At 48.8% G+C, this 21,630-nt stretch overlaps 1 protein-coding gene across 1 annotated transcript in view; it reads left to right on the forward strand.

The window, feature by feature from the left end:
• Plekhh1 (pleckstrin homology, MyTH4 and FERM domain containing H1) overlaps positions 1-21,630 on the forward strand; it is a 60,698-nt gene that overhangs the window by 21,460 nt on the left and 17,608 nt on the right. The window contains exons 3-12 of the mRNA XM_045155398.1: positions 411-473; positions 1,046-1,195; positions 12,180-12,263; positions 13,086-13,167; positions 13,254-14,005; positions 17,548-17,626; positions 18,227-18,318; positions 19,775-19,925; positions 20,115-20,257; positions 21,194-21,304. Coding sequence (XP_045011333.1) covers positions 411-473; positions 1,046-1,195; positions 12,180-12,263; positions 13,086-13,167; positions 13,254-14,005; positions 17,548-17,626; positions 18,227-18,318; positions 19,775-19,925; positions 20,115-20,257; positions 21,194-21,304 — 1,707 coding nt within the window. The remainder of the gene's footprint in view (positions 1-410; positions 474-1,045; positions 1,196-12,179; positions 12,264-13,085; positions 13,168-13,253; positions 14,006-17,547; positions 17,627-18,226; positions 18,319-19,774; positions 19,926-20,114; positions 20,258-21,193; positions 21,305-21,630) is intronic.

Genomic DNA, 21,630 nt, shown 5'->3' on the forward strand with positions numbered 1-21,630 from the left:
GAGGAATATTTTCTTACCAATGACAGGAAGTGAACTTGTATAGGAGCATGGGCAAAAACAGCAGCACAGCCCTGCCCTGTGACCCAATGCCGAGAGGAGAGGAAAGAGGCCCCAGGGAGAGGAGTCCAAGGCAGGATTGGGGATGGAGTGCCCAGGAGAAGGACAGCGTCCCTGCCGTCCTATGCAAGGGTGTGGAGGAAGAGTTGGGGTTCACTCCCCCTGCAAGGTGGATAGCAGCCCCGGTGCTCTACCTGCCCCATAAGCTGGGTCAAGGGGCCTAGAGTTGTCATGGAAGTCTTTACCCCGATACCCTGGAGCCATTTACACAGGAAGGTGAAGGCTGGCCTGGGTGTGGCGTCCGCACTGTCCGAGATCAGCACCTAAACTTCTTTCCATCGCGGGCGGCGCAGATGCAGGAGCTGGAGCAGAGGCTGCTGGAAGCCGAGCAGAGAGCCGAGAATGCGGAGACCCAGGTACCCGGGCACAAGGGGCTGGCGAGAGGGTGCTGAGGGAACTGCCTTTCCCACGCCCACATTGGGTGCGCTTGTCGCACTGATGGGTGCCTGTGTGTCAGCTTTTAAAGACTTCAGCCCATTATAGGAAGTCCAAAGCCAGCCTGTGCTACACACCCGTTTCCATTCAGCTGGTCGATGAATTGGATGTCCCGGGCCCCCCATCTGACTACGAGGGGGGGTAGATAGGAAATAGGAGGACGCACATGGATCTACAGGGAGCAGTAAAAACCCTTGCCCCACTGGGGTGGAAGCGGATACTCTCCTGGGTCTTTTGTCCCGACCAACTAATTCCCAGCATGGGCCCCAAGGATAGATGGCCCAAGATACAGCCGGCCTTTTTAGAGCCGTCAAAATGAGTTTGCTCAGACAGAGTGACCTCCTAGAGGGTTGCTTTATTAATTGACCCAGATTGCCCCGGGTAAGGGCTGTGCCCAAGAGGCGTCATCTGGGGTATCAGGGCCTTATTCCACCCACGTTATTGGCCATCACATGCTGTGGGACCTTGAGATCTTGCTCGTGGTACTCTTCAGGTGGGAATGATGGAAGAAAGGGTGAAACTGTCCAGTCTGAAGAACGTCAGCTCTGCAGGCAGCCTGCATCAGAAATACCAAGAACTGCTGAGAGCCACACAAGACAAAGACCAGCTCATCCACCAGCTGGGGGCACAGCTGGACAAGCAGGTAGGGCTAACGTGCAAACACAGCACCAGTCCCCTCGGCATCTCTGCCAGTCCACCCCTCCCCCCCAGTCACCTCCAGCCTCTCTAGCCCCTGGGCTTGAACCTGGAATGGTGGGGAATTCACTCCCTCATGAGCCTGCTTTTTTATAAGGAGATTAATGAATGAGAGGTCTTTCTGCCTCACATCTGCTCACTAGACGCCAGGAGGCAGAGCATCTGAGTGGGAATCACATGCCCACTACCCGCTGCACTCTTAACAGGACAAGTTGCTTAAGCCACTGATTTCTTGTTTAACACATTTATGCAACAGAGGTTCTAAAACCTCAGAGGTTTGGGGGACAGTTACCCCAGGCACCCCAGGTTGGGGCTTGGTAAGGAACGCTTTCCTTCTCTGTGCTGGCCTTGTGCCCTATCTGCATGTGCCACTTGAAGCTCGGCTGCAGCGTAACCTGAGGAGCACAAGGCTGCGGGATCAGCCTCGGACAGCTGGCTGGCCCAAGTTTCTCAGTGAACATGAACGGCAAAGACTTGACATTGCTGCCTTCTGAAAATGAATGTGTGGGGCGCAGGCAGAAGCCACCGCCTAGCACTGCATCCGGTTAGCACCCTTGTTCCCACGGACCTCTGGAACCCCTGATCCTCTGCCAGTTCCTGTGCCAGACCCTTCCCTTCATAATCTCATTTTATTCGCTTATTTGCAAGCAGAGAGAGACAGAGACAGAGATTGAGAACGAGAGTGCCAGGGCCTCTTACCACTGCAAATGAACACCAGACACATGCATTGCTTGGTGCATCTGGATTTAAGTGGATAATGGGGAGTTGAACCCTAGGGTGACAGGCTTTGCAAGCAAACACCTTTAATCTCTGAGCCGTCTCACCAACCCCTCTTTTTTGTTGTTGTTTTGAGGTAGGGTCTCATTCTAGCCCAGGCTGGTCTTGAGCTCACAGTGATGCTCCTGCCTCTGCCTCCTGAGTATTGGGATTAAAAGTGTGCACCACCATTCCCAGGTTGTTCTTTTTTTTACAAAACTGTAATGCAGGCTGGGCCTTCCACTCGCTTTGTAGCTAAGCCTGCCCTTGAACTTTTGAACTTCACCCCTGCTCTCAGAGCACCATCTGTTTTCAACAACAGGCCCGGTGGTAGTCAGGAGACTGACTGTTCCACATGGACATCCTTTGTATGGTCAATACCTTCTGGCCATCTTGGGCCTATGAGTCACTGTCCATCAGTATTTGCTGAGCACCTTGTGTCCTGGGAAAATAAGATTTTGACATGTGGAATGTCCATTGATTTAAAGATATCTTTAAGTCTTTTCTTTTTAAAAATATCTTTTTTATTTATTTGCAAGGGGAAGAGAAAGAGAGAGAATGGGTATACTAGAGCCTCTTGCCACTGTAAATAAACTCCAGATACATGTGCCACTTTGTGCATCTGACTTTTTTATGTGGTTACTGGGAAATTGAACCTGGGCCAGTAAGCTTTGGAAGCAAGTGCCTTTAACTGCTAAACCATCTCTCCAATCCCACTTCTCGCTCTCTCTCTTAATTAAAAAAAATTAATTTTTTTTTCAAGACAGGGTCTCACTAAAGCTAAAGCCTGGCCTGGAACTTACTCTGTAGTACCAGGTTGGCCTTGAATTCATGGTGGTTTTCCAACCTCTGTCTCCTGAGTGCTGGGATTAAAGGCATACACCACCCACCTGGCCCATAGCTTCTGAATGTCTTCAAGTGACAGCATTCTGAGGTAGAATGACCCTTGTTAAAACAGTCCTTGGGGGCTGGAGAGATGGCTTAGCGGTTAAACGCTTGCCTGTGAAGCCTAAGGACCCCGGTTCGAGGCTCAGTTCCCCAGGTCCCACGTTAGCCAGATGCACAAGGGGGCGCACACGTCTGGAGTTCGTTTGCAGAGGCTGGAAGCCCTGGCGCGCCCATTCTCTCTCTCTCCCTCTATCTGTCCTTCTCTCTGTGTCTGTCACTCTCAAATAAATAAATAAATAAAAATTAAGAAAAAAAAAAAAACAGTCCTTGGGCTGGAAAGATGGCTCAATGGTTAAGGTACTTGCCTGCAAAACCTAACAATCTGAGTTTGAGTCCCCAGTATCCATGTAAAGACAGATGCACAAAGTGCATGTGGAGTTCATTTGCAGTGGCTAGACGCCCTGATGCGCCCATTCTCTCTGTTTCACCGTGTGTCTCCCTGTGCTTGGCTTAGCGGTTAAGCGCTTGCCTGTGAAGCCTAAGGACCCCAGTTCGAGGGTCTATTCCCCAGGACCCATGTTAGCCAGATGTACAAGGGGGCGCATGAGTCTGGAGTTCGTTCATAGTGGCTGGAGGCCCTGGCGTGCCCATTCTCTCTCTCTCTCTTTCTCTCTCTCTCTCGATCTCTCTCTCTGCCTCTTTCTCTCTATGTCTGTCGCTCTCAAATAAATAAATAAAAATAAAGACAAAAAAAATTGATTTATAATTATAACCATAGGTCAAAATTAGAAGAGGGGCTATATGTGGTAGCACATGCTTTTAATCCCAGCACTGGGGAGGCAGAAGTAAGAAGATGGCTGTGAGTTTGAGGGAACCATGAAACTACAGAATGAATTCCAGGTCAGCCTAGGCTAGAGTAACACCCCTACCTTGAAAATAAAAGATTAGAGCCGGGCATGGTGGCGCACGCCTTTAATCCCAGCACTCGGGAGGCAGAGGTAGGAGGATTGCCGTGAGTTCAAGGCCATCCTGAGACTCCATAGTGAATTCCAGGTCAGCCTGGGCTAGCGAAAAGCAAACAAACAAAAAAATTAGAGAATCCTATTCTGTGAGTCATGAGAATTGGTGTTAGACCCAGCTTTTTCATATCACCCCTCTGGGCCTTAGTTTCCATAGCTGTACAGAGAGTATGTCAAACAAAGTCAGGAGTACCCGACTGTTCTGAATAGGACTGGAGAATCTGCCTCTCTTTGGCCCCATGTCTGTTGCCTCTGCTCAGCTCAGCTGCTGTTGTGTGAAAGCAACATGGATCCAGAAGTGAACGGGCCTGGCTGTGTCCTGATCAAACTTTCTTTATAAAATAGCTGGGGGAGGGCTGGAGAGATGGCTTAGCGGTTAAGCGCTTGCCTGTGAAGCCTAAGGACCCCGGTTCGAGGCTCGGTTCCCCAGGTCCCACGTTAGCCAGATGCACAAGGGGGCGCACGCGTCTGGAGTTCGTTTGCAGAGGCTGGAAGCCCTGGCGCGCCCATTCTTTCTCTCTCCCTCTATCTGTCTTTCTCTCTGTGTCTGTCACTCTCAAATAAATAAATAAATAATTTTTAAAAAATAGCTGGGGAAACACAGGTGGAGCTGAGGCTTACCTGACCTTCAAGGTCCTTCCAGGTGTGAAATACCAAGGCTGACATTTTTACAGACTTCCTGGTTCCTCTCCTCTGTCCGTCCTCATACTTTTGTCAGGCAGCTTTTCCCTAGAGGCGTAATCACAGTCCTTTCTGTTGGACAGTAAACTACTCATTAGGTTCCAGTTGCTCCACATTTTTTTTTCTTTTTGCTAGTGTGTATGCGTGCAGTGTATGTGTGTATGTGCACGTGGGCACACATGTACATGGGTGTACACGCACGAGTGTGTGTGGAGGCCAGAAGTTGACATGAGGTATCTTTTTCAATTGCTCTCCACCTTACTTTTCTTTAAAAAAAAAAATGTTGTATTTTTATTTATTTGAGAGAGTGAATAGGCGTGCCAGAGTCTCCAGCCACTTCAAATGAACTCCAGACACATGTGCCATCATGTGCATGTGGCTTAAGTGGGTCCTGGGGAATCAAACCTGAGTTCTTAGGGTTTGCAGGCAAATGCCTTAAGTGCTAAGCCATCTCTCCAGCCTCTTACTTTTTTTTTTTGGTTTTTCGAGATATGGTCTCACTCTGGCCCAGGCTGACCTGGAATTCACCATGTAGTCTCAGGGTGGCCTCGAACTCAAAGCGATCCTCCTACCTCTGCCTCCCAAGTGCTGGGATTAAAGGTGTGTGCCACCTTGCCCGGCTACTTTTTTTTTTTTAATTAGACTTATTTTTAGTTGGTGTACAGAGATTTTGGGTATCACTCATTCTGGCATTTTCAAGTATAATTTTGTTTTATTCCCAACTCCCCCCATCCTCTCTTCCCCCCAGTTCTCCTCTCCCCTTTGTCACATGTGTCCTTTTGACTTTCCCTCCTCCCTCTCCCAGCTCATGCCTTCATATTCACTTTTGGTTATAGCTCACTCTCTATAGGGTTAGTTCACATTTGTATGTGTGTGTGTGTGTGTATATATATATATATATATATATATATATATATATATATATATATATATATATGTATGTATACACACACACACACACATATATTATAGATATTATATGCTGAGACTTTTATATCAGAGAGACCATGTGGTTTTGGTTTTCTGAGTTTGGGTCATTAAAATTAATATGGGTCTTGCTAAAAATGTCCATTTTCTGAAGTTATGAAATTTGCAGAAAAATGGATGGACCTGGAAAGGATTATATATACTCAGTGAGGTAACCCAGGCCCAGAAAGCCAAGCGCCACATGTTCTCCCCCATATGTGGATCCTAGCTACAGATGACTGGGCTTCTGCGTGAGAAGGAAAATACTTAGTAGCAGAGGCCAGTAAGTTGAAAAGGAGACATAAAGGGAAGAGAAAGGAAGGGAGGAGGATACTTAATAGGTTGATATTATATATATGTAAGTACAATGATTGTAATGGGGAGGTAATATGATGGAGAATGGAATTTCAAATGAGAAAGTGTGGGGGTGGGGAGGGAGGGAATTACCATGGGATATATTTTCTAATCATAGAAAATGTTAATAAAAATTAAAAAATAAATAAATAAAATAAAAGCACTTGCTGTGCAAGCCAAAAAAAAAATGTCCATTTTCCTGCAAATTTCATAATTTCATTTTCCCGTATGGCTAAGTAGAATTCTTTGAGTATTTGCACAGGCCATTTTTTTTTTTTTTTTTTAGTTTTTGAGGTAGAGTCTCACTGTGGTCCAGGCTGACCTGGAATTCACTATGTAGTCTCAGGGTGGCCTTGAACTCACGGTGATCCTTCTACCTCTGCCTCCCGAGTGCTGGGATTAAAGGCGTGTGCCACCACGCCCGGCTTTTTTTTTTTTTTTTTAATTTCTCAAGGGAAGAGTCTTGCTGCTCTGTCCCAGGCTGACGTAGAATTCACTATGTAGTCTCAGGGTAGCCTTGAACTCACAGCAATCTTCCTACCTCTGCCTCCAGAGTGCTAGGATTAAATGTGTACACTACCATGCCCAGCTTTTACTGCATTTTCATTATCCACTCATCTATCAATGACTGTCTTAGCTGATTCGCCACAATAAGCATGGATATGGCGACTCTTTGTAGTTCAGTGTCTGTACCTTACTGCTGGAGACAGGGTCTCTCACCGAACTTGGACCCCACTGATTTGGCTAGACTAGCTAGCCAGAAAGATCAAGGGGTCCTTCTGTGTGGCAAGCACCTCACCCACTGAGCCATCTCCCCAGCCCCTGCTCTCTGCTTTTTAGATTAGGGACTGGTTCTCATTGGCAACCCCAGAATGGCCCAGCAAGGGGGATGGCCCATCCCCCATTCTAGAGGTCCAGCCTAATGTTTCAAAACAAACAAGCCTCATCTAGAATCAAAGTGCACATTTCATTCTATCCTAGGGTGCTTTAATTTCATGGAAACACTGTTACATGCTAAGTTAGACTTGTTTTTTTAAATATTTTTTATTTTTATTTATTATTTGAGAGAGAGAGAGAAGCAGACAGAAAGAGAGGGAGAGAGAGAGAGAAAATAGGCACACGAGGGCCTCCAGCCACTGCATATGAACTCCAGATGCATGTGCCACCTTGTGCATCTCTCTTATGTGGGTCCTGGGGAACTGAACCTGGGTCCTTTGGCTTTGCAGGCAAGCACTTAACTGCTAAGCCATCTCTCCAGCCCAAGACTTGTTTTTAACTGTAATGGTAATATATACTTAAAGTAAAAAATACAAGTCAACCATAAGGGTCTAAAGTGACAAACAGCTTTTTTTTTTTGTCTATCCCCAGTACTGCATTTTCACTCCTCACTGTTAATGTTTGTGTGTGAGAAAGTGCAGCATTTTTCTTGTTTTGGGCCTGTGCCGTGTTTACCTAGCCAACCTCTTGCTGGTAGACAAGTTCTCTTCTGAGTCTTCTCACTTGTGCTTCCTTCTCAAGTAACCAGCAGCAAGGGATTGCTGAATAGTGGCTTCGGTAGGTTAAGGGTGTGTGAATTTGAAATGGTGACAGGGGTTATTACATTGTCTCCCCAAAAACCGTGTGGATTTGTAGAAGAGGGGTTTCTCCCAGTATTCTTGACATTTGGAGCAGCATTTGAAGGGAAGTGATGTCTCACTTAGGTCTGTATATTTAAAATTATGATTGAAGTTAGGCAGCTTTTCGTGGGCTTTCCTGTTTTTGTCTTCTTGTTCATATCCTTTGCATGGGTGTTTGGATTGTTTCAAATAGCCCTTTGTATGTGTGTCACTTGTGGTGCAGTACTTCCTCGGTGTTTTGTTGTTTTTTAAACAGGACCTTTCTATGTTACCTAGGCTGGTATTGAACTCCTAGGTTTAATTGATCTTCTCATTGCAGTCTCCTGAGTAGCTGGGTTACTATAACCCCAGTTGGGCTTTGGGTTTTTTTGTTTTGTTTTTAGAGGTAGGAGTTTCACTACTCTAGGCTGACCTAGAATTCACTATGTAGTCTCAGGGTGGCCTTGAACATACTGTGATCCTCTTACCTCGGCCTCCCAAGTGCTGGCGTTACAGCTCTGCACCACCATAATCAGTTTATGTGGTACTGGAGATTGGATTCCCAGCTTTTTTTTTTTTTTTTAAGATAAATGAGGTGGTCCTTATTTTACAAAAACACAGTTTCAAATCTGGAAAGCAGGGCTAGAGAGATGGCTCAGCCATTAAGACACTTCCCTGCAAAGCCTAATGACCAAGGTTCAGCTCCTCGGTACCCACATAAAGGCACAGTGATGTATACATCTGGAGTAGTCTCTCTCTCTCTCCTTGCAAATAAATAAATAAATAATTTTAAGCTGAAAAGGAACTATCCAAATAACGTGTTCTCTGGGAAAATACTCCTTCAAGGCTTCGTGCATGCTGGGCAAGCGCTATGCCAAGCGTGCGGCATCCCTGGCACTCCTGGAATACAGTAATTCATAGTGATGATAGAGATTTGGATTTGGGGGATTTGTAGTATGCTGAAGAAAGTCTTCCTGCTGTAAGGTTTTTGTTGTTGTTGTTATTGTTGGTGGTGGTGATTTTTAGGTTTTTAAATTTGTTTTATTTGATACAGAGACAGAGAGGGTCAGAGAGAGAATAGGTGAGCCAGGGCCTCTGGCCACTGCAAATGAACTCCAAATGCATGTGCCACGTAAGCATCTGGCTTTATATAGGTACTGGGGAATCAAACCCGGCTCATCAGGCTTTGCAAGCAAGCACCTTTAGCCACTGATCCATCTCTCCTCCCTTGCTTTTTAGGTTTTTTTTTTTTTCACTCTTTTCTTTTTTTATTTTTATTTTTTCTTGGTTTAATCTAGTAAGACTAATGGCTTTATTTTTTTAACAAGTGGTTTGGTTCCAATCTCACTCTTTTTTTAAAATTTTTTTAATTTTTAATTTTTTAATTTTTTATTATTTTTAATTTTTATTAACATTTTCCATGATTATAAAAAAAATCCCATGGTAATTCCTTCCCTCCCCCCCCATACTTTCCCCTTTGAAATTCCATTCTCCATCATATTACCTCCCCATCTCAATCATTGTACTATACAATATCGCTTTTTAGTTCTTGAGCAGAGCAGGATCTTGCTGTGTAGTTCAAGCTCATCTCTACCTTTTTAATATATTTTACTTATTTGAGAAAGAGTGGGAGACAAAGAGGCAGATAGAAAGAGAAAATGGGCACACCAGGATCTCCAGCCACTGCAAATGAACTCCAGATGTGTGCGCCCCCTTGTGCATCTGGCTTACGGGAGTCCTAGGGAATCAAATGGGGGGGTGGGGGGGGGTCCTTGGGCTTCGCAGGCAAATGCCTTAACCACTAAGCCATTTCCCCAGCCCTCATTTCTACCTTTTTTTTTTTTGTTTTTTTTTTGTTTTTTCAAGGTAGGGTTTCACTCTAGTCCACGCTGTCCTAGAATTCACTCTGTACTCTAATGGTGGCCTCAAACTCACGGTGATCCTTCTACCTCTGCCTCCCGGGTGTTGGGATTAAAGGTGTGCACCACCATGCCCTGCTCATCTCTACCTTTTAACTGCTGAGCCATCTTCCAGTCCCAGTCCAGGCTAATCTCTTAACTTGTCATCCTCCTCCTCAACTTTCTGAGTGCTGAGATTACTTGTGTGTAACACTATACTTAGGAAAAATACTTTTTTTATTTTTTAAATATATTTTACTTATTTATTTATTTGAGAGAGAAAGAGAGGGAATGGGTATGCCACGGCCTCCAGTCATTGCAAACGAACTCCAGACGCGTGCGCCCCCTTGTGCATCTGGGTTATGTGGGTCCTGGAGAATCGAACCGGGATCCTTTGACTTTGCCGGCAAATGCCTTAACCGCTAAGCTCTCTCTCAGCCCAGGAAGAATATTTTTGGTTTAGGGATCCAAACCCAGGGCCTTAAATACATGAGGCAACCAGTGTATCACTGAGCCACATATCTCAGCCCTTAGGCTTAGGGTTTTTTTTTTTGTTTTTTTTTTTTTTTTTTTTGGTTTTTTGAGGTAGGGTCTCACTCTGGTCCAGGCTGACCTGGAATTAACTCTGTCATCTCAGGGTGGCCTTGAACTCATAGCAATCCTCCTACCTCTGCCTCCCGAGTGCTGGGATTAAAGGTGTGCGCCACCACGCCCGGCTAGGAAGAATATTTTTGATTATAATATGGCGAGGAGAGGTTCTTTCTGGGTTTTGTCTGGCTGGGGTTCTAAAGGCTTCCTGTATCTGTATTGGCACCTCTTTCCCAATTTGGGGGAAATTTTCCTCAATGATTTTGTTGAAGATGCCTACTATGCCTCTGGAGTGGAGTTCTTCTCCTTCTACTATGCCCTGAATTCTTATATTGGATCTTTTCATAGTGTCCCGAATATCTTGAAATTCCCACTCATACTTTTCTATAAGTTTGTCTTTCTCTTTGTTGGACTGCATTAGGTCTGCCACCTGGTCTTCTAGCTTAGATATTCTGTCCTCTCCCTCATCCATCCTACTGGTGAGATTTTCTACAGAGTTTTTTATTTCATTAACTGTGTTCTTCATTGCTAGTAATTCTGACTGGTTTTTCTTTATTATTTCTATTTCCCTATTTATGTCTTGTATTGCCTTCTTTATTTCATTAAATTGGTGTCCTGCCTCTTCTTTGATTCCTTTGATTTCCTCTTTGATTTCTTCTTTGATTGTTTTCATGTGTTCTTTGACCTCTTTGAACATATTTATAATTATTCCTCTAACTCTTTCTCATTGGAGGACATTTCTGATGCATTAATACTTTTAGGTGGATTTATATCGTCTTGCTTTTTAGTGTTTCTTGTGTTATAATGTATATATTTTTGCATCTTGGATTAAGTTAATGCTTGGATTTTCTAGCTAGCTGTGTATTCTTAGCTGTATGAATTGATTTGATGTAATATATTTTCAGGGTAGGACCTTAAGGTGTTAGGTGTGGCTCTTAAGACTCTCAGAGTATCTACAAAGATGTTCTTAGGGGTTGAGTTTCCCTGCTATAGGAGTATTCAAGCAGGCTGAGTGGAATAAAATACAGGTAGATTCTAAAATTTAACTAAACACTGTACACATTCAATCAAAAACAGCCCCGAGTATGTATGCAAGAGTAGTTATTATAATGACCAGATCCTCTATCAACAAAGAGGTTTAGATTTCTGGTCTGTTGAGGGATCCAAGTCAGCTTGTGACCAAGTGAGACCCTTCCCTGTTGCAATCCCAGTTACCTTGGGTGATTTTGGTCTCAGTCAAGTTGCTGCCTGGGTCGTTGGGCTGCTGTTCTGATTTCTGGAGCTGGGCACTTGCTTTTCCTATGGGGCAAACTGAGCCGCTGCTGCTGCCTCTGCTGCTGCTGTGGCTGCCACCCCCGGAGCCACCACCGCTGCTGAAGCTGCCGCTGCTGTGTCCACTGCCGCTGCTCCCCCTGAAGCTGCTGCTGCCGAGTCTGCTGCTGCTGCCACTCCTGGGTCTGCTGCTGCTGGGGCCGCTGTTACCGGTGCTGGAGCCGCTGATGTTGCTGCCGAACTCTGCTCCTGCTTGGGTCCCGCTGTCAGCCCAAGTTGGCGTGCCCGGGTCCCGGGCCGCTGCTGTGTTCGCTGGAGCTGGGCTCAGGCGGTGGGGGAGGGGAGGGAGCCGCGGCTGCTCTGGTTGTCTCGCTGCTCCAAGCGTTCTTCTACCTCGCGGTCTGCTCCTCCATTGCTCACTGCCGCTCTCCCCTCACGTGTCCCGAGTTGCGGAGAGCGCGGTGTGAGGGGAAAATCCCGCACCTGGCTTTTCCTGCGGCTCGAGCCGAGTCTGGCGGTTTTCTGCTGCCCTGCGGGCGCGGCGGTTGGCCGAGCTGCCGGAGCCGCTTTTCCCGCCTGTGCGGGCTCTGGATGCTCTAGAACTCTTCTACTTCCCTGCTGCCGCTTCAATTTCCTATACACCTCACTTTTTAGTAAAAGTGTGTATTTTGCTGAGTTTTTTTGGTCTTTTTCCCCCCTAGGCTGCTTTGGCGTGGTACCTACGCCGCCATCTTAACCGGAAGTCCCAGTCTTATCTAGGAAGAATATTTTTAACAATCGTATCTGAATTAATTTTTTTCTCTTGTTGGCCCACCCCCATCCAGGCAGTTACTGTTCCTTCTCTTGGCTTCTCGCCTCCAGTTATTTTGTATTGGTGACTGCTGAGCTAACTAAAGGCCCTCTCTTTCTTGCAGAAGCAAATGAGAGCCGAAGAAGCAAAAATTGTTCAGGAAAAAGCTGCAAAGATCAAGGAATGGGTGACGGTAAAATTAGCAGAGGTGAGTCAGAACCTCCCCATGGGGGTCTTATCTTTCTCCAAGTGCCCCACTCCCTCCCTATGGTGCCTTGCCTCCCCTTCATTCTGTTAACCATTTATCCTGCATTCAGTTTAAACCCTCCCCCTTCCTTTTGTCTTTTCTGTTTTTCCTGAAGCTTCCTAGCCTCACCTTGGGTTTGAGACAGGGCACTGGGATGTGTGAGGTTTCTAAAAAGCCTCTCCGAACGCCCTCACCCAGGAAAAAGAAAATCTCTCAGGTTTTTTTTTTTTTTTCTAATAAACCCACTTATCCTCCCCTCTGTTCTCTCCCTTTTCTCTTTGCTTTCTCCATTCTTGTGAAATTTTAAAAGAATTGTGCTAAGTTCTACATAAAATTCACCACGTGAACTGCTTGTTAAAGTGTCCATTCAGAGGCATTAAGCACATAGCAGCGTGCGTCTGTTGCCACTACCTGTCTCCCAGACAGAACTGTACCCACCAAGCGCTAACTCTCAGCCCCTGGCAGCCTGTGCCCTCCTTGCCCCCCTGCCCATGCATTTTTGTAGATCATCACCTGCTGCAGCTGTGTTTAGTGCCAGATGCTACCTTGCCACTGCACACAAACAAACAAAAAAAAAAAAGAGACTCTTTCCAACGTTTGTTTAGAAAGGGACTTGAAGTTTAGGAAAAGGCCCACACACCTCCTCTTTCGCTGTCCTCCTGAGACATGTGGCTCAGCCCTGCATGGCAACATGGTTTTATTTATGGACTGACTGCTGGGAAGGGAAGCTCAGTGTATGCTTTCTAGCTGAGCTCTACTCTCTTAATCCTCCTTCCTGCCCAGCTTGAGACGGAGAATCAGCGCCTGAAGAGCTGTAATCAGCACCTAGCAGAGCAGGTGGGAGCCCTTCAGGATGCACTGGAAGGTATGGAAGGCCACGTGTAGGGGTGCTCAGCCGGGTGCGGGGCAGAATAGGAGTTCTCAATGTGCCTGTTTTTGCCCCAACCACAGCTCTTCAGGTGGCACCTTCGGAGAAACTGCTAGTGGCTCATGAGGGGACCGCAGAGCGGGCTTGTGTCCCTCCAGGGCCAGGAGCTCCACCTATGGGGAAAGGTGGTGGTGCCAAGACCCAAGAGTTGAAGACAGCTGTGCCCGGATCGCCCCTGGGTACCCCACAGAGCAAGAACTCCATGTCTGAAGCCCAAAGCCTTGAGGACTCAAATTCTAGCTTGGTCCACCCTGGGGAACGAGCAGAGGTTAAAACTGTTCAACCTCATCGGGGAAGAGAGGGCTCTCCTAACCAGCTGCGCATGAAGCCTCGCACCCCCAGATGTGGGTCAGCCTCTTACAAGGAGGGCCTGGCCATGGCTCAGGGAGGGACACTCCCTGGGACCAAGACCTCTGCCAGGGAAGGTGGCCCTGGTAGTAGCCTGACCCTACCAAAGGTCCGGGCTCCCAGTGTCCTCCGAGACAGCTTCCAGGTGGCCAAAAGGCACCACAGCCAGCCCCAGGTGGGCCCTGGACACTTAGATCATGTGGTGAGCATTGAGATAGGGGCCCTGTCGGCCCTCCACCCCTCCCGCCTCTCCAAGCTAGAGGCCAGAGCTAAAGTTCGGGAAGAACCAGAGAAGATGGAGATGGAGCCACCTCCAGGAGGGAGACAGGAAGAAGAAGAAAGCCTGAAGGCTCCCAGAGCTGAGCCGGAGGACGTTGAGCTGGAGAACAAGCCACCCACACCCCCCCTGCACCGGTTCCCATCATGGGTAAGAGGTGTCCTCTGTGCTGGGCTGGGCTGGGCTGGGCAGGGGTCAGAGCTGAGGATAGGCATGCTGAGTATGAGATGAGCTCATCCTCACAGTGGCCGTGGGATGCTGGTAACACAGCCTGCCTCAGCCAGGGATGGGCCGAGCCCGAATTGGAAAACTGATGGTAACTTGCTGTCATTTCCTGCACTTTCCATGTGATACATACTTCTCATTTGCACTTTATGTAACTCCTTTTTTTTTTTTTTTAAATTTTGGTTTGTTTTTTGAGGTAGTGTCTCGCTCTAGTCCAGGCTGAGCTGGAATTCACTGTGTAGTCTCACAGAGTAGCCTTGAACTCACAGTGAACCACCTACCTGTGCCTCCTGAGTGCTGGGATTAAAGGCCCGCACCACCACGCCCGGCTGTTTTTTGTAACTCTTTGAGCTGGTATGTATACAGGTGAAAGAGCACAGATGCAGGCTGGAGAGGTGCCTCAGTGGTTAAAGGCACTTGCTGCAAAGCCCAATAACCTGGGTTCAGTTCCCCAGTGTCCACAGAAAGCCAGATGTACAAAGTGGTGCATGTGCTTAGAGTTCATTTGCAGTGGCAGTACTTCCTGCCATGTCCATTCTCTTGCTCTCTCTCAAATAAATAATGTATTTAAAAAAAAAAAAAAAAGCCGGGTGTGGTGGCGCACACCTTTAATCCCAGCACTCGGGAGGCAGAGGTAGGAGGATCTCCGTGAGTTCGAGGCCACCCTGAGACTCCATAGTGAATTTCAGGTCAGCCTGGGCTAGGGTGAGACCCTACCTCGAAAAACCAAACCAACCAACCAACCAAACAACAACAAAAGCACAGATCCCAGGATCAAGCCACTGGAGGTAACTGCTATGTGACCCTGGGCTAGTTACTAAGCCTCTGGACCCAATTTTCCCTGTGTGCAAAATGAGGGTAATATAGAGAGGTCTTATGAGGATTAAAATTGCTTATGCTTAACAAGTGCTTGCAAGTTGTGCGTGGTATGTCAGTGTTGCTATTTCTTATTTCCGAGCCTTAGCTTCTTTCTAAGTAACATTCCATAAAATGATAATTGGTGGAAGTGCTTTAGCACCCAGTGATTTGGGACCTAGATCGACCATGCAGGCCCATGGTGGGGACAGGAGGCCATCCTGCATTTGGTTCCCTCCACTTCCGTGTCTGCCATCCTTGTGAGAGAAAGATGGAACAGGGAAGGCGGGCGTTACACTTTCACGGGTCAGCGGGGAGGGCGAGAGGAGGGCTTCAAGGGCATTAGCTCCTGAGCCTGGCACGCAGAAGGATCCTCACCTGTGTGAGGCGTTGGCCTTGGTGTTTTACTTGGACCAGAAACTCCTGTCACCACAGGTTAGCCACTTGCCTGAGGTCACGTCGTTAGTTAAGGAACAGAGGCTTTCAGTAGTGGCTGCCTTGAGGCATAGCTCCAGTGTTCTGTGTCACGGCAAGTGTTAGTCTTTAACTCATGGTGGGACCCAGTGTCTCAAAGGTACGAGCGCCTCTGGGGACATCTCGGGGTCGGCTCCTGGCATTGGGGAATAGGGTACTGCAGGTGGGGTTGGCACTCACACCGCTGTTTGGGAGGCTCCTAAATTTAGTAGTCCAGGGTCGTCTTTGGAAGTCCTGATTCAGGGAGCCCCCCCACCTCGGCTTTGGGCTGCGTCTCAGCAGTGACGACTGACCTGGTCCTGGATGCTGGAGTCACGCAGGAACATTGGCCAGGGCTTAGCACAGAGGGAAGGCCAGGTGCCCCCCGTGGCTGCTGAGCCTCTTCTTTCTTGCTGCACCACAAGCTAGGTGAATCCAGGGAGGGTTCACTCAGCAGGAGTTTCCCGAGAAAAAGTCTTGCTCATGTCTGCCATATTGCCAAAATATAGCCATTCACCGTGATGTCTAAGAGATAAGAGGCTCTTATCTTCTGCCTAGACATGTTAAGGGTGTGTATATGTGTTTGAGAGAGGGAGAGTAGAGAAAGAGGTGAGGATAAATACATAAAATGCTTCAGCCAGGTGTGCTGGGGGCCTGGAGTTCAAGCATTAAGGAGGCTCAGGCGGGAGGCGTGTGGGCCCAGGAATTCGAGGCCAGCCTGGCCGCCTAATGAGACCCTTCCTCAAGAAAACAATGGGCTGGAGAGATGGCTTAGTGGTTAAGCTGTTTGCCTGCAAAGCCAAAGGATACCCGGGGCAATTCCCCAGGACCCACGCAAGCCAGATGCACAAGGGGCGCACGTGTCTGGAGTTCGTTCACAGTGGCTGGAGGCCCTGGTGTGCCCATTTTTCTTCTCTCTCCCTCTTTCTTTTTCAAATAAATAAATAAAATTTACTAAAACAAACAGTAAGCTATTTCAGAAGCACTATCCATGGGGCGGACCAACGTCACTCCAGGGATGAAGGTATTAGGGGCAGTGTCCACTCACCCTCCCTGTTTTTGGCTGTGCCCCAGGAACCCCAAGAATGGACAATACCATTGAAGGAGAATTTATCTGTTTATAACCATCTTTGTAACTTGCTCCTCAGGGAAAGGATGGCTCACTCAAGATCCCCTGGGTGGGTGCCTGTCTCTCTGATGTGAGCCCTGGGTGCTCCCCCCACTGGCTTTCTACCTCCATCTTGCCAAAGCTGTGCTTATCTCCCCACCTTATGCTCCATCACCCCCAGATCTCCAGAGCTGTGGCCCCACTGTGGGTGGGGCCCCATTCCTAAGCACCGCACTCCCAGTCCAGGGCCTCCCTTTGCCTCTCTGGGCCAGCCTGGGTGACCTTCCTTGTCAGCACCTGTGACTCACCAGTCACCTGAGTGAATCTGTTTTCCCTGTAGGGTGAGTGGAGCAGACAGATCTGGAACAGCCTGGGTGGGGCCTTCTAGGTTGTTGGGAGCAAAGCTTCTTTGGCCTAGGAGCCTGCTTCACTCCTCCCCGCAACCCCACCCCGGGGCCCGCTCAGGGCCAGAATTCTCACAGAAGTGTCTTTTACCTCAAGGTTCTCAGCCCTGTTGGGCTAAACCAGAACCTTTGAAGGTTGGCCCCAAGCCTAACACTGATGTTACCGTTGAAAGACAGTGTGTCCTAGCTTCCAACAGCTGAATTACAAAAGAACATCACCTTGTGGCTGTGACTTCCACACTGTCCCTAGTCCCAACTTTGGGGGTGAGATCCTAAGTCCTGAGGGTCTCTAAAGCAGGTACGATTCAGAGAACCAGAGCACAGTGTCATCACTGGGCTTCCTTTGTCCAAGGGGAAGGGTGGCAGTCAGGGAACTGACTTTTGGCCATGAATTATGTCTTGGGAGCTAAATGTTTACTTTACTTGATTTCACAGTGACCTCTTGAAAGGTCGGTATTATTTTAGTGCTGAGGAAAATGAGGCTTTAAAATGATGAAACCTGTCTGAGATCCCTCAGTCAGTAACCAGCCCACCCTGGGTATGGACCCAGATCTGTCCACTTTTAAAATCATGTTTTTCCTCCACTCTTGGGAGGGCTGAGGTGGATACAGTCCTGGGCCCTGACCACAGGGGACCTTTTATTTCAGGAGAGTCGGATCTACGCAATGGCCACATCGGGCATGCAGCTGTCAGACATGTCTCCCCGAAGTAATGCTGCCTGTTGCGGTGAGTCCAAATGAGGCTTGAAAGAACCAGATGTCCTCGGCAGGCCTGGCACCTGTTCCCTTCTCTAGCAGGTGCTGCTCAGGCAGCCAGGACTGCCTAGGGACAAAAAGGAAGTGGCCATCAGCTTACCGCCTGGCTGGGAGGAAAAGACACCAGGGTCATAGTCAGGCAGAGCTGGGACACGTCACATAGAAGGAGTCCTCCATGCTTTCCTTCCGGGGAACAGGGTCTGGGTGGGAGGAGCCCCGAGTGCTCTGATTCAGATGAACCCCACCCATTGGTCTGAGAGTCGGGGGCATCCATAGCATCCTTGCGGTGATGGTGATGGGTACATGGTTTGTAACTCTTCTTGGCCACAGTGGGGCACAATGCAAGCCTCTCTGGAGAGAAAATGGTTAAAGAGCAAGGCAGTTGGATTCTGTGGTGTTGGCTGCTCACTTGCTAAGGGAAATCGTGGTCCCCAAAGGAAGGCAAGGGGAGCAGAAGGGAGGGGGAGCCCACAGGGAAGGCCTCACTCGTCTTGCTGCCCAGTTCTCCACCTTCCCAAGCTCCTCTCTGATTTCTGCACCCTCAGTTACCTCATTCCTCTTTTCCCCTCAGCTTCAAGCCCTGCTTCCCTCACATCCCCTGGGCCTTTCTCCGGCCTGGTCTACAAGAATATCACCGTGCCTGTCTACGCAGCCCTGAAGGGGGTAAGAAACAGCTGGGTCAAGAGGGGCTGTCCCTGTCGGGAGAGGTGGCTGCTCCGGGCAGTGCCTGGGTGGCAGCTGGAGAGTCAGGTGCCTGCACACGATGACCCTGACCAGGGAGCTGATCCCCCCCCCCACTTTTGGAAGGAAACAAGTTTATTGCATGCACTGACTGCAAGGGCGGCAGGTTGCGCTGTAACGTGTACTGCACACATGTCATTCCTACATTTACAAAAAGCTGAGTCACCATGAGTGTGGGTATTAGTCACTGGTGTAGACACAACGTAACTACCCTACGATTTCCTCGAGAGATGTACAGTAGGTTATTGTCCTTGCCTTTTTATTTTCCTTTAAAAAATATTTTTATTTTCTTAGAGAGAAAGGCACACTAGGGCTTTCTGCGATTGCAAACGAACTCCAGATGCATGTGCCATCCAGGGGACTGAACTCAGGCTTTGCAAGCAAGCGCCTTTAACCACTGAGTCATCTCACCAGCCCCGCGCCTTTTCCTAAAGTCAATGTTGCCGTGAGCATCATTGTGCATATATATCCTGGTGTTTATTTGTACGTAGTTCTTTATGACGGCGTTCAAGAGGTAGATTTAGCCTGAAGAGATGGCTTAGTGGTTAAGGCACTTGCCTGTGAAGCCTGAGGACCCAAGTTCGATTCTCCAGGTCCCACATAAGCCAAATGCACGTGGTGGCACATGGGCCTGGAGTTCATTTTCAGCTGCTAGAGGCCCTGGCATGTCCATTCTCTCTCTCTCTCTCTCTCCCCTTCTCTCTGTCTTTAATAAACAAATAAATAAAAACTTTTTTAAAAAAAGAGGTAGAATTTCTGGGCAAGTTATATGAATATTTTAGATTTTGACAGATTTCACCAAATAACTTTCTAAATGTAGCTCCGTAGTAGAGTGCTAACCTAGAGAGGGTGAGGCTCGACATTCTGCCTTAGCTCCATAAAAGACAGGACCAAAATAAGTACAAACATTTGGTCACACTGGAGACCCTTCTTTGCTGCAGTCTGCCGTGTTCTCGCGAACATTGAGGTCGCCTTTTCTTGAGTGTTTGCCATTGAAGTTCTCTCCCTGTCTCAGTGTCAACCCACCCATTGGCAGAGCTCTTGTCCCACACTCGCCCTGTGCATGGTTTTATGGCCCCCTAGTGGAGGAAGCAAGGGAGCTTTTGGGGGACCACAGAAGATGGGGTGAGGGAGGTGTGAAGCGATGCCCAAGGAGCAGCACTGAGATAAGGCCATGGGAATAATGTCACAAGGGGACCTTTCACTGCTGGGACAGCTGACTGATGAGTGAGTGCCTTAGCTGGGCGATGGCCCCCTTGTTTTCGCAGACAGGCTGCGTGGGCCACATCCTGGGCCCTTGGAGCCAAGTGCAGCTGTTGTGTGGGAGGGGGCTGCTTTTGAAGCCTGTGCTGCAGTGGGGGAGGGGCCTGTCTTGCAGAGAGCCACGCAGATCAGCAGCGTGCCCTTCGTGGATGAGGCCTCCAGCTCCGACGATGACTGCGGCTCTCAGGCCAGTTTCCGGCTGTCAGTCCCCTGCTCGGAGTGCAGGAGGACCAGTGGACTAGGCAGCCCCCGGGCCATCAAGAGAGGTACAGAGAAGGGGAGCAGGAAGGGACCCTCAGATTTCCCTGCTTGATCTTTGCCTGGGATCCCTAGTAGTCCCATAGTCAGTCTCAGCCTCAGGAGATGCTAGAAGGGCAATGAAACCCCTCCATTTCCTGGGTGGGACACTGGCGAAGGTATGGGCCCTCAGCCTTGATTCCTCCTCCCATGGCCAGGGGTGTCCATGTCCTCACTGAGCTCTGAGGGTGACTACGCCATTCCCCCTGATGCCTGCTCACTGGACAGTGACTACTCCGAGCCCGAACACAAACTGCAGCGCACCTCAACTTACTCCACGGACGGCCTGGGCCTCAGCGGGGTAAGAAGGGAACAGCCTCATGCCTGGGGGTGCCAAGGGACACAGGGTGGGAGCAGACCCGTGCAGAGGTTCGTGGGCCTCCGCACCCCACACAAAAGGTGGGAGATAAGGGAACCTGGAGGGAGGGGTCTTCAGAGAGTGGGCTGGGGGTGTCTGTTCATGGAAATGCCCACCGCTCCGGAGCTCCAAGTACCCATCCCATGAAGGTTTGCCTCTGTACCTTGTTGATCTCCCAGACCCTGGATCCTGAGGTCAGCCAACACCATTGGGCGTCTCCTGCACTTCATGTCTCATTGGTCCTCAGGATCCTCTTGGAATTAGTTCCCTGTTTTGTTGCTGACAAGCCTGAGGCTCAGAGATATGCCCCACATGCCTGCCCTGTCCTACCCACAATGCCTGGAATGGCCCCTCTCCTCCTCAGCTGGTCTTTGAAGGAGAAGCTAGCCTTCCCTTCAGAGGCCAGTTCAAATACCACACTTTCCGGAAGTCCTTTCTGGCCATTCTCTTCCACTTACAGCCCCTCATTGGCCACATCCTCATAGAGGTCCAGGTGTTCCTTCCCCAGTGATTGTGGGAGCCCTTCCCTGGCAGGATCACCATCCTTGATGCAGTAGGATGTACAGCCTGGAAAATACTCAGAATAGGCACTCACTAATATTAATTAAAAAGATTAGGCCGGGCGTGGTGGCGTACGCCTTTAATCCCAGCACTTAGGAGGCAGAGGTAGGAGGATCGCCTTGAGTTTGAGGCCACCCTGAGACCACATAGTAAATTCCAGATCAGCCTGGACCAGACTGAAACCCTACCTCAAAAAACCAAAAAGAAAAAAAAAAAAGCAGAGCAGAGCAGTGGCCTAGCTAGACCATTTTGGCCCTTGTGGTGTCCTGAAGCCTCAAGGGATTTCGCCCTTCTGTCCCTTTTCCTTTCACCTCTCAGGAGTCACTGGAGAAGTCGGGCTACCTGCTGAAAATGGGGAGCCGGGTGAAGACGTGGAAGAGGCGCTGGTTTGTCCTGAGACAGGGACAGATTCTGTACTACAAGAACCCAGTGAGTCTCTACCCAGGACTGTAATCACAAGGACCCCACCCGAGCCCCAGAACTGTATGAGGGGCTGGAAGAGGGGCCAGTATAGTATGGCTTGAAGCCAGAGGGTGAGAGTCTGGCAGGTGGGAGAAGCAGCCTGGCTGGCCTTGGAGGCTCTAGCTGCACAGGGGTTAGTCTACCTATTTTCACAGTGAAATGAGGCAGGGACTATCAAGACAGCTCTATGCTATTTGGCTTGTGATTTCTCCTTTCAGAACTGACATTGTCTCATGCCTGACCCTGCAGAAGGTCTGTTTCCAGGCTGCCTTCACCTCTACTGGATTGTTCTA

This window comes from Jaculus jaculus, chromosome 7 (genome assembly GCF_020740685.1).
Source record: "Jaculus jaculus isolate mJacJac1 chromosome 7, mJacJac1.mat.Y.cur, whole genome shotgun sequence".
NCBI classification, from domain to species: Eukaryota; Metazoa; Chordata; class Mammalia; order Rodentia; family Dipodidae; genus Jaculus; species Jaculus jaculus.